Source organism: Paramormyrops kingsleyae, chromosome 20 (assembly GCF_048594095.1).
Source record: "Paramormyrops kingsleyae isolate MSU_618 chromosome 20, PKINGS_0.4, whole genome shotgun sequence".
Taxonomy (NCBI): Eukaryota; Metazoa; Chordata; class Actinopteri; order Osteoglossiformes; family Mormyridae; genus Paramormyrops; species Paramormyrops kingsleyae.
Genome location: NC_132816.1, coordinates 4705746 through 4721082, shown reverse-complemented (window position 1 = coordinate 4721082; position 15337 = coordinate 4705746). Strand labels below are relative to the sequence as shown.

At 43.8% G+C, this 15337-nt stretch overlaps 1 protein-coding gene across 6 annotated transcripts in view; it reads left to right on the top strand.

Moving 5' to 3' along the window:
- LOC111856364 (AT-rich interactive domain-containing protein 4B) overlaps window positions 1-15337 on the top strand; it is a 65016-nt gene that overhangs the window by 20568 nt on the left and 29111 nt on the right. For 5 of the 6 annotated variants that reach the window (XM_072703939.1, XM_072703936.1, XM_072703935.1 and 2 more), the window contains one exon: window positions 8216-8326. In XM_072703939.1, the coding sequence (XP_072560040.1) occupies window positions 8216-8326 (111 nt within the window). Of the gene's footprint in view, window positions 1-1145; window positions 1272-8215; window positions 8327-15337 lie in introns of those variants that run through there. The other variant, XM_023836263.2, reaches the window with a different exon arrangement.

The following is a 15337-nucleotide window of genomic DNA, read 5'->3' as shown; positions in this document are numbered from 1 at the left end:
TTATTAATCTCTTAATCTAACCTTGTACCTCCTTTTACCGGGGGTTCAAATTCCTCTGTGTGGCGCTTGCATGTTCTCCCTGGGTGTCCTCCAGGTACTCTGGTTTGCTCTTGCAGTCCAGAGACGTGCAATTAGGTGAATTGCCATGTTTAAATTGGCCATAGCGTATGATTGTGCATGCGTGTGTGGATTATTATTATTACGGCCAGCGTGAGGTCAATCAGCCTTTGAAAAATTGTTAAAATTCCAAATGATCGTAAAACTTGAAAGGTCACATTCACCAAGCTTTACTGTTGAATAGTCTTTTTTATGCTAAGACGTAATCAATTTTTCCTGGAATTTCAAGTAAATGAATAACAGTTTTGACTGTATACACCCACGGCTCATTCAGGATCACAGTGAACACAATGCTCTCTGCATTTACTCTGATCATCCAATGCAGTTTTTGACAACTGAGGGAGAGGTCGTTTATAGTTTTGATTTCCTGAACTGCCTTTAAAGACCCAGCAGTAGTCAGGTTAATGTTTACTTTCACTAGTCTCTGCTAGAAATCCATGGTTAGGATTCTTTACTACCAGAGCCGTATATGAATCCTCATCAGAGATGTGACTTCGAACCTTATGGTTGTAAGTGGGTCACCCGTTTACCGTAGCCAGACGCTGCACACGCATAGTGGGGAGGACCGACTCAAACCCGCTATCCTGGGGACGTCAGCCGGCGAGGCGCCTTGCTGAACCTCCTTTCTGATAAAATTAAATGAAACCCATACAAATATAATTGGAACAGTCATTCTTGGGGGGAAAAAAAGAATTTCCAGAAATATCTGGCGGCTTATTTGCTATTGTGAAGAGAACTAAATGCGTCAAGGGAACGTACTTGGTCATGAAAACGATTTATTAAAATGAATTACAGTAGACAAAGTACACAGAAACCGTCTTCATGTCATTGATACGCGTTAAATGAGAAGGCGTGGAAGTACCGCACATCTCTGATTGCAGAATAGACTCTAACGTGTCTGGACTTTAGGAGGAATTAGAAGCACGTTTCGAGTGGCAACGAAAGCTGCTTCTTTCTGTATCGTGCTGTCCCAGATTACATGTTAATAAATGTAAATCTGCCTCCTGCCGGCAGACCCCGATGTGAGCGCCGGGCTGACTGGCAGCTTGGACCAGCGTCCCAAAAGGAAAGGGGGACTTGGGTGTTGGGGGAAGCAAATTTCACTGTGCATTAGTGCTCGCCGGACGTCTCTGCTTTCTGCCCGAAACGTGTAGGTTAGTCAGGCCTACGTATTCATATAATAACGGGAAGGGTCTGGGTTTTAAGATTAAAAGCGCGAAGCTTTTGGTATTAGCTAAAATGGAGGAGTGGTAAATTGTTTGATTAGTTATTTTTTTCACCGTAAACACCAAAGCCTAGATGTGACCCAGGTATTTTTGTTAAGGTCGCTAAAGCTGGACCCCTCATTGAAACTGCAGCCTTCGGGTTATGAGGCAGTGATCTTAACTAAGCCTCTGTTAATCCAGAAGTAGCCTATTTTATAAAATGTATTTGTTTGTGCTATACTTATTGAAGTGTTGTGTATATCCGGAATATATTTTAATGTCGATGTTTTTCCCTTCATTTTAAACTGCCTGCTTATGTTCAGCTCTGGTGAGAATATTAAGGCGGAGTCAGCTCGAAGTTAATGGTGTCTTGTGTTACTCGTCATGTTTATAATGATGGGATGAGCGCATGTTTTGTTTAGTAAGTATTAAAATGATCTTTTTGTCATTTACTGCCGCGCAGCTGTTATCCGGCGGCTCATTTATCCTAAGTGTGCATATGGGAGAATGAACATTTCCTATAATTACACAGTTGGTGAGAAATAACCGCGATCATTATAAGCGAATGATGCAGTTCTGCAGAAACCGGTTTACCCTTGCGTTGGTTCAGATGGGAAACGTTTCGCCGGATTCGCGCATTTACATTTTCTGTTTGGTGTGTGACTTTTTTTCTGTCTTTGTTGTATAGTTCATTATAAATTTTATACATGCATCCGTGCACAGCTGCCAGATTGATCAGCAAGACGATAAATTTACCTTACCAATGTTATTTTATTTAACAGTAATTTTTGTCGAAAGTGACGTCAAGGAGTCAAACAGGCGTAGTGCAGGTAGGCTGAGCTTCAAATGAACGTTTGTGTGTGTGTGTGTGTATATATATATGTGTACACACACACGCACAGTGCATATTTATATGAGGACTGTCGCTGTTCTGCTCAGAATGGACATTTACTTTGATCCTCTTGGTCACCATGACACGCTGCTTATTAACTAACAATGGCTCATATTTATCCAGACAGGTTGAACTACAGAAATATCAATTTTTTTTAATTCAGCAGGCACCTTTGAGCTATGCAATGTAGGATAAGAGAACATCACCAGAGCAGTGGTAGGCCTTGATCAAAGGCCCAGCAGTGATTTGACTACCCTGCCAGTCATGGGATTTGAACCCATGACTTTCGGAACACAGATGCTGCTCTCTATCCCTTTAAGCAACACAGTCCCCCAGGTAGCCAATCTTGTAATTTACAAAAGAATACTAGTCACAGTGACAAAGTCACAGCAGGTTTTTATCTTCAAGGTTCAACATTAAAAATTAAAAAGAGTTTTAGAGTTTAAGGAAATATTTATTTTTAGAGTACGTTGAGGAATGGCGTTATTAACAGGCATTTTGAGCCCACTGATGGCAGAGGTTTTCTTGGGCATCTCTCCCGTCGGCTTTAAATGAGGGCTGTTTGGGCAGCATGCCCTGGGTGGGGTCCCCTCCCTCTATAAGGCCTGGCAGCACGCTGCCTCGGCCCACTGCTGTGTGTGTCTGGATGGTGGCTCTGGCTCCAGCTCCGCCCCCTATTTTAATTGGTTATTTACCCTATGATGTAATTAAGCAGTGCCTGCTCAGGAAGTTGCTTTTCTCAGTAGCTCTTGGTTAGTCAACTTTTGTGCATTGCCTGGCAGTTTGGGAATATGATAACAGTCTGGGACCTGGCCTTGATTGGGTTTCATGTCATTGTGCCATTATTTGCTTTTGCTGAGGTTTTCCTATTTCCTGTCTGTTTTCTTGTAATCTATTTCTGGTGCATCTGATCTTTTTATTTTTCTGCATTTGGCATTTTGAAGCATTTTTTCATGGGCCCAACAGTGAAATCACTCTGCCAACCCCGAGACTTGAACCAGCGCCCTCCTGATCATAGGCACAGTATCCTAACCCTTTGAACATTTGCGAATTTAACAGGTGCCAGTTGGTGGGGGCAAAACTGGGGCACGGTAATGAGTTAAAACAGGCTTCAGACCTCTTTTAAGTACAAGAAAAAGTGAGTTAATGGTGAACCGCTTTAATCGAAATCAGTTGCTCATACGTAGAGGTTTGTTTTGGTATGTTTGGCACTTGCAGGCACGGTAACATGGACATGCCCCCCATAGGATACACCATGCGCAATGCAGACAGGTCTTTACATGCAGTACACGGGGTGTGCAGGATGCGAATGGATGTGTTTACAAATGGAAATACGACAGGATGAATGAGATGCAGACTGGAATACAAGTACACACTGCTGTAATAGATTTATGCTGCAGATATTGGAGTATATATGCGTGGTTTGCATTGCTGCTGGGAGCAGGGGACAGTGTAAGTGTCTACAGGGCTTGGTTGTGCAGGAAGCAGCTCTGGTTCTGGTTCTGAGAGACTAGTAGCGGTTCCCTGTGGAAAGTTTACAGAACAGACTGACCAAACAAAGAAGGCTTAATTCACAAAGCAAAGCAGTGCCGTCCAATGCTATATACAAAGAGAGAGCTTGGCAGCTCTAGCCCCTACACTCATCTCTCAGATCCACCCAGCTGGCCCTGTTTATCACAAGGCAATTAGTCCAATCAAGGCCAGCCGGGGCCTCTTTTGGCACCGGGCAGCCGAAGCGAAGTCGCCGCAGTCGAGTACCAGTTCTCTGCCTTCCACTGACTCACGGATGATCTTTCAGCATCTTGTCAATACACAGGTGGAGATTTTAAAGTGAAGGAAACCTTCTCCGTCGTTTGTCTTATCCTGGATGTTTGTTCGTCCATCCATCCATCCTTCCATCCATCCATCCATCCCCTCACCATCATACTGCCTCTCTCAGTGAAGGTCTAGAGCAGGGGTATTCAATTTAGGCCCTTGATGCCAAATCCAGGCCTTGAATTCAGTTCTCGTGGGTAGTTAGTTTAATAATTACTGACTCTGATTGGTCAGAGGCTTCACACCTGGCTCACAGGTAAAGGAAGGCTGGAAAACCAGCAGGGCTTGGACCTCGAGGACCGTGAGTTGAATAGCCCTGGTCTAGAGCCAAACCCAGGCAGTACCAGGCGTACAGTATGGGTTCCCCTTGGACAGGATACTGGTTCCTTGAAGGGTGCACACACACACAGACTCAAAACAGATCACTTTGAGACACCAGTTAGCCTAATTGCCTTGATAACACTTGGACCCCTAACCTGGAGAGTGAGAGGCAGCAGAGTTACGTCCTGAGCCATTGTGCCACCTAGCAGCACCTACCTTTTGGAATATATAACAAAACCTCCAGAAGATAAATGGTAATTAATAAATCATATTTACCCCTCATTCTTTCACACTCACCATAGCTTGGATGTGTCAGACCTGGGGAGGCTGTTGACCTGCATGAGGTATCCCGTTTAGGCAGACTGAACACTGCCTCTTCCAGGCACGAGAGAGAGGCCGGAGTGCACCCTGTTTCCTGTGGTCACATGTCATTATTTAGGAGAGAGTGGATCACAGATGTCTCATTAGGCAGACCCGCGACTCTCCTGGGCTCCCCCGATGAGATTAGAGCGGTGATGATGGCACGGTAGTCAAGGCCTCTGACCTGGTCAGAGATCTGACAGCCCCAGCGCGAGGTGTGGGCTCTGCTTAGTGCAGAATTGGGTTTTAACCCCTGCGCTGCAGTCGCTGAGGTGATGACATCTGGAGGGAGTTCATCTGGGAAGGCAGCAGGATATCTGATGGCCGGCCAGGTGTCCTTAGTGGTTATCTGTGAGCCGGGTAAGCTTGTTTCAGCAGATAATATTATTTCCACACGTGCAGTTAAGTGTTTGGAGGTCACTTGTTCTCCCCACATTGCATGTGCTTCCTCAGTGATGTGTGATTAGGTTAATTGGTGTCTCTAAATTACCCATAGTGCACTATTGTGTTCATGTGCGTACTATTGGGACTGGTGTCCCGTTCCGGGAGGTCCCCAATCTTGTGTCCTGTGCTGTCTGCAATAGGCTCCAGACCTTCTGTAAGCATTACCCGGATAAACTATTGATGGATGTTTTATAAACATTACTGCAATCATAGTAGACAGTACAAATAACTGCATTTTTTTTTCCAAAGCTTGGGCCTTTTGCTCTGCTGAAAGTCTTAACCCAGCAACATCTCAGGCATTTTCGGTTTATGTTACTGTTTTTTTCTAATAATCACGTTGATGGATGTGTAGTGTTGACCAACCAGGTGTATATTTCCCTAAAACATACATAGTTGGGACCATGCAGCTGAACGGTCCGAACTATATAAGTTGCTAGCAGGTGCTTCTGGGAATTGTGTCCCTGGTCGTTGTTAATTGAGGGTCTTCAAGTTGTTATTCATTTTCAGGCCTTAATTTCCCAGCAATCCTTGATGCTACAATTACTTAGGGAGACTCGAATACTAGTCGGCGTCTACACTACTCAAAAGCTGGCTAGTGTCTCCAATATATTCCACGACCCATACTGTGCTCCCGGGCTCAACAAACTAACAATTACAAGCCAAAGGCAACCAACCACTGTTTGATTCAAGTACTCATTGATTGATGCCCAGATTTAAAGCCAGGATTTAAAAAAAAAAAAAAAAAAAAAAAACACTTCATTTTTAAATATGCAGAAAGTCACGCTTTTTTGGAGTACATAAGGCAAATGCCATCTTGGCCAGAGGATAATAGCGGTTCCAGTGCAGGCAGCGATCCCGGGTATTTCAAAGAGCCAGAAGCCTTTCGCAAGTTGATTTGATTAAGAAGTGTTCCCCAGAGTGAGTTTAAAAACAAATAACTGCCTATTCGCCAGATATGTAAACTGAAGCTTTAATATGTAATGTTACATCCATCCAACTTCCAAACTTATCCAGTCCAGGGCCGCAGTTATTAACCTGGAGGCTATGCCAGGAAGCTAAGGGGATGAAGCGGGATACGCCCTGGATGGAATGCCAGGCCGTATAAGGGGATGAGGCGGGACACGCCCTGGATGGGATTCCAGGCCGTATAAGGGCATGAGGCGGGACACGCCCTGGATGGGATTCCAGGCCGTATAAGGGCATGAGGCGGGACACGCCCTGGATGGGATGCCAGGCCGTATAAGGGGATGAGGCGGGACACGCCCTGGATGGGATTCCAGGCCGTATAAGGGGATGAGGCGGGTCACGCCCTGGATGGGATTCCAGGCCGTATAAGGGGATGAGGCGGGACACGCCCTGGATGGGATTCCAGGCCGTATAAGGGGATGAGGCGGGACACGCCCTGGATGGGATGCCAGGCCGTATAAGGGGATGAGGCGGGACACGCCCTGGATGGGATGCCAGGCCGTAACGCTCATAACATAACAACATGGACAGAGCCATCAGCGCACCTTTCCATATGCTTTGCTGCTGGTGAAATCTGCACCAGCATGGTGATAACATGAGATCCACACACACACACGTTTGTAATTATGTCTTTGTGGGGACTCTCCATTCATTTCTATGGGGAAAACTCTTATCCCAACATGATGACCTTAACCCCTACCCAGCCCTAACCTTAACCATAAGTAACCAAACAAAATACGAGACTTTTAGTATTTTTAGTTTTTTGATTTCATTCACAGATCTTTGTGGGGACCTGAAAAATGGTCTCCACACTGTAATATAAACCTAATACACACACACACACACACACACACACACACACACACCAAGGGCAGCTTTCAGGCTCCCAGCTCTGGAGTTGAAGAGCTACCTTCTGTTCACTGAACCATCATGCTGTTCCCTTTCAAAGTTATAATTCAAGTTCATTTCATTAGTGTTCTTTTTTGAACCAACGACCCCCAGAACACAATAGACCAGAGTTGGCCACCTTCTACTTACATGAATAACTAAAAATTGCCTCAACTTTTTTGTGTTGTGTGAATCAAATGATCGTGCCAGAAATACAAACCCCCTGCAACTCCTCTGCTGACCCCCAGGTGGCCGCGGTCCCCAGGTTGGAAGCCCCAGCTTTGCCATTAGCTAGCTGGCAAATTTCTGTTTGTTCTCTTTGGTTTTAAGATGTTTCTATACAGAAGTACTACTGGTTTTGACTCACGTTATTGTGTGAACTCAAAGTTGAGGTCTGCTTCTGTGCATTTTTGACCTTTAGCTGCCTGGTTTTTGTAGGGCGCTCGTTAACCAAATAACAATCTGTGATGCCTGATAATACTTTGTACTTCAGTACTTTACAGGCAGACTGGAAACAATGGATGCACGCAGATACATTTCCTCTTTGGTTGAAAATGGCTTCCAGTCTGGGTAAAGGGCTTCACTGAATTACGGGTGAAATAACTTCCGCACATGGTGTCCTTTTTAATAACGCACTGAATCAGTTCTCTGGAAGAGAGGAGAGGTCTTACTGCATCAGTCTTCCAGCATTTAAACTGGAAAAATGAAGAGTGCCAGATGGTCCCTGTGCCGTCTCCTGTACTTGAGCAGTGTTTCTTATCCCAGTCCTCGGGAATCCCCAGACGACACACCTATAGCAGCCGTTTGGCCGGGAGCCGGGAGGGAGCAGAAATGTGGACTGTCTGGGGGTCTCTGAGGACTGGGTTGCGTACTAGGGGGTCTTAGCCTTGTCAGATGTGTTTGTATTAAAGAGAACTTACCTGTCTTTCCGGATGGGCTACTGGGAAATGACATGCCTCGTATTTATGGGCTTTGAGTCCCAGTCTCACTGCCGGTTCAGCTGAGATCAGCTTTACGTGGACACCGATTTATGATGGTAATGTTTACCTTGACAGGTTACCTGGTCACATGTTTCCGGGGGCCAAGGAGGGATGTCGAGGTGGAGCTCATTCCCCTCGATGGGCCCCTCAGTGCCCTTTAGCCACAGTGTGTGTGTGCGCGTGTGTTTCATTCTGACCTGGTTGTTTGCCACCCACTCTTCCTTCAGACCCTGGAGGAGCCTCCATACCTGACAGTGGGCACAGACGTGAGCGCCAAGTACCGGGGGGCTTTCTGCGAGGCGAAGATCAAAACCGCCAAGCGGCTGGTCAAAGCAAAGGTAAGACCCCAGGGCATAAGCCCCGCCCACCTGTCTCCTGACATGCTTGTCACATGGCTTTGGAGTGGGCGGGGCTACATGACACAGTACAGGCTCACTTTCAGCACCAAAGAGCATTTAAAGGCTGTCTCTTAACTCTGATCAGTGGTTAATAGTAGGGAGTTGGGTAGCTTGTAATTTTTCATTGTCCATTACTTGTTGATTTTCTATCCATCCATCCATTTTCTGTACCCACTTATGCAGGATTCAGGGGGTCCTTTTATTAAATTAGCCACCATACTACTGCAGGGTCTTTCACAGGTTGTCAGTTTAATGGTACCTTACTTTTAAGTTTGATTAATAGGTTGCATATAATTGTTTTATAAATTACAGTAATCCCTTCACATTAGTGAGGGTTTGGGGTAGAAGATCCCTGTAAATTAGAAAATTTATGAACAATACTTGGGTCACCATAACCTTAACTTATAATAGTCTGCTACTCTGAATGATAACAGAAAAAGTCTATTATCAGTTTCTAAACAAACAGTACTGTAGTGTGGAGGTGGACATTTTAGGTCCAGAAAGTAAAAATCCAAACCAGGATTTTATTTCAACCAACCAGTTGAGTATAAAGAGTCACAGCCACAGAGTACTCAACTGGTTAGTTGAAACAAAATCTTGGTCTGGATTTTTACTTTCTGGACCTGAAATGTCCGTCTCTGTATAGAGTACACTGTGCTTGTACAATTGCGTTGTCATTTCCTATATAGACCTTTCTATTAGGGGTGTAAATCACAGCTTTCCTCGCGATACGATACAATATCGATTCCTTAAGCCAACGGTTCGATTTTTTTTTTGATACCTCAGAAATTCCCACGATACGATACGATTCGATTCATTTCGATACTGGGGATAGTAGTCGAAATGATGAAATTTTACACAATTGTTTACATTTAAATGAATTACAAAAAGGCAAATATAATTAGCATTTTATCTAATTTTATTGGGAACTGTAAACAAAATCTAGTGTAGTCAAGTACGTCCCATAAATCAATCAAAATAAAGTGCAATAAGGTAAAAATAAAAACTTTGGATCGATGTAGATTAACATGGTGACTAATTTTTATTTTAAATCAAGTCTTCTCCAGATAAATACAAAAGTGTAACAAAAAGTATAAAAGTATTTCCATAACTGTCATGACCTGCTCCTATGACCCTACGCCCCTCATTAACTTCGCGTGCAATCCCGATTGTTCCCAGCTGTTTCTTATTGTTTCATCTAGTCCTGTGTATTTAAGTCATTGAATCACCCAGATCTGTCATTGAAGTTTTCCCCGTGTTGTGTGCTGTGCTCTCTGCTTGCGAAAACCTGACCCTGATTCCTCGTTCCCTGCTCGCTCGCCCTACGCTGGGATATAGCAACAAATGGTGCAATAAAGTCAAATAAACAGACATGTAGAATGAGGAAGATCAACAGACTGACTTCTGCAGTGAAACAAGTATGTCAGTATTCTGCTTTGAGAGTTTTTTTAAAAGAAAAATTAAACGGTCAACGTGTTCAGGAGATAGGACGCTATGCTCAGAGCACACAATGTCACCTGCCGTACTAAACACACGCTCTGAAGGTACGCTAGCTTGCGAGCTACTTATAAATGACCAAGTCAAAATGATCTACCTACTATAAAAATGCAAAACATATATTTATATATAAAAATATTGAATATTCTTTCATATTATTTATTATTATTAGTATTATTATTATTAATAATTTCCCTTTGGGATAAAGTATTTTTGAATTGAACTGGGATTTTAGTTCCTTCACCTTTCTATTTCTCAGCTCACTTTTCGGAGGGAAGTTAATGTTGTAGTTTTTATGAACAGTCCAGTCCGAAAATGCCGCTCCACATTTCCCTTCTTCGGAATAGCAATGGTAGACTGACAGATGAGGTAAATGCACTTTGAATATGACAAGGTAGAAAAAAAACAGTCCTCCTCCCATTCCGTATGGAAGTGGCAGGTTTTTGGCTTCTTACTTGGTCCAGCTCTCCCATTCATTTTTATACCCTTTCTTAAGTTTAGTAGAAATAAATTGGAGGCTAACTAGGCGACTCGGTAGCTTGCAGCAGCTTGCGCGGTTGAACGCGTCATCCATCCTCTATTTTTTATGCCATACGATATACCCACACTACCTTTGCAATCGACCAATAGATCGCGATCGACATATTGGGCAACCCTGGTGTAGACCATTTATACGTCGGAGTGGATCATGAAAACAATACTGGAACAGGCGAGAAAATAAAAACGTATGTATCAATATTTATGTGGTCACAACGACGCATCGGATCGTCTGCCGTTGAATCGATATATCGATACAAATCGATGTATTGTTACACCCCTACTTTGTATATAATCAACCTGTACAAACACCTGAACCAGTGGTCCTCAATTTCGCATCAGGACCCACTTTATTTCATTATGTCAATATGTCAAAACCTCACATTTTGTTCTTATACATTCATTCATTAATTCATTCATGTGACAACAAAGTGTGGGGGGGGGTAGTGGTGGGTACTAGTGTTGTGACCTCGGGTAGCGAACAGGCAGGAAGCGCGGAAAGATGAGGCAGGTAGGCGAGGATGCAGGAAATAGGGTTTTATTTGGGAAAGACAGGGCAGACGGCGACTAACGTTAATGACAGACCTGGGGAAACAGACTTGAACGTGGACTAAATACACAAGACAAGCAGAAAATAACAGGCAACAGGTGATCACAATCGGGGTAACACGCGTAGGTAATGAGGGGGCGTGGCACACGAGGATCGTACGAGCAGGTCATGACAACTAGTGGTAAAGCAAAGATTTCTGGACAACATTGTCTATCATTCATGACCACAGAAGTCTGACATTACAGAATTTTTTTTTTTTTTTTTAATCACAATACTTGACCCTCTGAAAATGGTTCCATGACCTACTCTTGGGTCGTGAACCCATCAGTTGAGAACCATTCGTAAATTATGCCCCTACATATACAGAGGTACTGTACTGCTGCATGCAATGGGAGCACTACCTTTTCGGTCCATTATTAAGATTGTGAAATTAACAGCACTGAAAGTGTAAAAGATACTGTGAGAAATGCGAGATTCCACAGTCACTCCGACAGCAAACGTGTTAGTGAGGCCAGTTGCCGAGACAATGATGCATGGCGAACTCAAGCCAAGACTCTAATATTAAAGATAAAGTATGCACTTTATACTACCAATAATATTTATCACCACTAATATTTATATATTATACAATTTTATCTTGTCTGAGTCATTCTCAGTATTGTTATTGGTCTGCGAGTTTCTGCAATCTTTCTGCTCCCAAAAGATTCCCGTTTAATTTTCTTTGCCAACTCGCAAATAACCGGCTGGCCACGGGCTGCTGCTGGTTACTAGTGATGACTGTCCTTGAGCAGGGAATGGCTGAATGAGCGTTTCCATGGTTCCCACTGTAACATTGTTATTTACGCTTATTTATGTGAAAATGGGTAGTTCATTGTTACCCCGGGGAGGGCAATGCTTCGTTTTAGGTCCCCCACCCGTGGGTGTGGCGGGAACGCCCCCCAGCTGCGCCATGCTGAGGCCCGCTGCAATCATGCGGAACTGCCTGTAAGTGACTCATGCTGCTGTATTTCTGGCAGAATGCTCTGACTCAGTACGCAGAGTTGAGCTGGACTAGAACTCGGAGTCAGTGTATTCCTGCAGCTGAAGCCAGGAATGCATGCATGCATAGAATAGCTATACACGACGATCTTCTGCTTCTGTTATACCTGGGAATAATGTGTGTCATTTGCCATATAATGACAAAATAAGCTTTACTGTAGAATTTTATTTTTGGTGTGTCTCTAAATATTTCATTAAAAAATATTTTTGGATATATGAAGCTTGATTTTTATTTTCCAGAATAACATTTTTTAATTTAAAAAATTTGTTTAGGTTATTCCTGGGGATTTCAGTGATATCAGACGTGAATTCCAAATCCCTGATTCGTTTTAATCGACTGTGCCTTTGTTCTTACGAAATGATGCCTTTCTTTGGATTAGCAGAGCAGCAGAGCATCGCTAAATAGCAAGATCAGAGTCTGTTGTGTCTGTGATACATGCCGTGTCTTTGGATGCCGTGTGGCTTGTACCAGCTTTGTTTTATTTAAGAGGAAAATGTGTCGTCTAAGCACTTACCAAAAAGTCATCTTTCTGCATTTCAAATTAGCAGCTCAAAACAGCTTAATGTGATATCATTTAATACCAAAAAAGGTAGCAGTGCAAAATGTCAGATTATTATCTCTGCAGAGGAATTTCCTCATGTATATTTAAAAATAAGCACATCTTAAGTGACAGTACATTCAGAGCTCCTCACTAAAGGTCTCATTTTACGAGGTAAATCTTTGTGTCTTCATAGGTATTCCTTTGCAGATAAGCATCGCGACGATACAAGTGTTAGTATCTGACACTCTCAGAGATTCTCGACAATATTTATGTAGCCTGGGACAGGCAGTCGTTACACACACGCAGTTGGCACTGTGCCAGGAGAGCTTGTGTCAGAGTCGCTGCCATGAACTGATAGATGGTGCAGGAAGTAGTAGAGAAGTTAGGGATGGGAAGGCTAGGACAAGGCTGAAGGAAACAATGTTCTGCAGGACCTGGAAATTGTTTTAGGGCTTGAGTAGAGAGATGGGGGTTCAGGAGATCGATAGTTAGGATGGCAGGAACTTGGTTTAATGAATGACGAGTAAATTGGTCCAAAGAGCTCAGAAGGAGCTTCTATTGAGGGCTGCAACCTGGAAGTTCTCCTCGCTTGAGACAACCCCTCTTATCCCGTCTAATTGGTTGCATCGATGTGCGTCACCTTGCTTCCGTAAAACAAACCGCTTTTCCAGAACACACCGATCGATAGGTAATCAGCCGGGTCTTCAGCAATGGGTGGTGTAGCGTGTTTGGTAAACCCAGCTGAACTCGGGCATCTAGGAGCCGAGCTGAAGGCCCGTGTTGTGATGAACGGCCTCTCAGAAGCCACATTTGCCGGGGCGTTTCCAGTTCTGTGTGTCCGCGCAACTTTTTAAAGTGTTACTCTTCATGAAAAGTATCATGTCTGAAGGTTTTGGGAAAGCGGTGAGAAACGTGGGCCGGTATGCTGAGCGGCGAAGGGGGTTTGAAGGGAGGGAGATCAGAGGCACTTTCTGCGAGGGGGGTGGCGGCGTGGGACAGGATGCTGCGGGCTGGCGGCGGAGTCCCAGGCTGGGAGGAGAAGGAGAAGATGAAGAGGGAGGAGGAGGATAGACACAGCAGTTGGTGGTTGCTTCACAGGTGCTGCAGAGCCTGTGGATGTGAGAATCTGTCATCCATAACCGGGACAGCAAAACTGTGAAAGGGACAACATTCTAACCTGCATAACACCTGGGCTTATGCTTAACAGAATTTGACGAATGCTCCCTCCACCTAACGAGCCTCGAATGATTCGTTTGGCTCAGACATTTTAATAGCCATACTCTCAGTCTGTGAATTCTCTACATCACGGCAGTCCTAGTTCAGGACTGCATTACCCAAAAACTTCGTAGTGCTACGATCATCGTAACTTCAGAGGAGTTGGGGTGGGGCGGATGGACCTTCGGAGAGATTAGCGCTCTACGCTAACCCCCTGATGGGGTACGATCTTAGTAATTCCCCTGTCTATTGCTAATCAAAAATCATCTGTAGAGTGAGCGTTTCTCTTTTTTAAATCAAGTGTGTCATCCACTTACATCAATTACAGAACTATAGCAGAATAGGAACGTTTGAGGTTTGCGTTCCTTTTACAATAATTTCACAGTATTAGCTTGTTTCTTCTTTTATATCGGATCGTACGGAACTAGGTGTTGCTGCTAGTCTCAGATGTGTCACAGTTTTAATGTATGCTGATCTCACTGCCTTTATGCTGGATTCGTTTTTAGTTAAAAACATTTCTCAGAAAAGACTTCTTGAAGCATTAAAATAAGTTGTTTGAATACCTACAGCTCCCCTGTTACGCCATAGACATCCTAATATCAGGACTGACATTTTGCAGGATCTATATTTAGTTCTTTGAAACCAATTTGTAGTCCTAGAATAACTTTAAAAGCATTTGCTCATAGTTTCAAGCAGTGGTGCTGTGATGTTTAAATATTTAATATTCCTTATTAACTACTGTGCATCAAAAACACTTATGATAAACAGAAAGAACACAAAGGAAAAACGAGTCATTAATCCTCAAGTACAGTTACAGCAGTTCTGTTTAATAATCCCTGTGATTAGAATAATGGAGTTCATGATGTCATAGCAGTTAACTCAGACCCTTTGTAGTTTGGCTGCGAATGATTAAAAGTGCATGTATAGATTAGTCAAAGTGAGGTTGTCATTAGGTTTATTTAGTGTGGAATAGTTGTCTGTGTGACTGGAACCAGAACAGCAAGTGAAGTCTTATAAGGACCAAGTGAAGTCTCTCTCTCTCTCTCTCTCTCGCTTACACACACACACACACACACACACACACACACACACACACACACACACACACACACACACAGCATGGTAGTTGCCTGCTGATCACTGTAGACTCACCCCCACAGGGCTGTGTATTTTATTTCAGTTTCTTGTTTTTGCAGCTTTCTGGTTTCCCCCCCTATTGTCCAAAACTAGTGATTATGTTGCTTGATATTTCTAAATTGGCTGTAGGCTGTTATTGTGCATAGGGATGGATGGATGGATACGTTATTAGATCATTGCAGGCTTACAGTAGCACAACACACACAATTAGATAGCAAGAAGATGTTCCTGCCGTAAGTGCGTGTGTCCTCCGGTCCATCAGCAGGCGCCTGCCTCATGCCCTGCACCTTCTATGGTTGGGGTCTCGCCACAGCCCTGCACCGATTCGGCGGTTCAGGGAGGAGGATGGATGGCTGCACTCTGTGTATTTCTTAGAGATGTAAAACTGCATCACGTCTCAAAGTGCAGCGTAATGGTTGCTGTACGCGTTCCTTA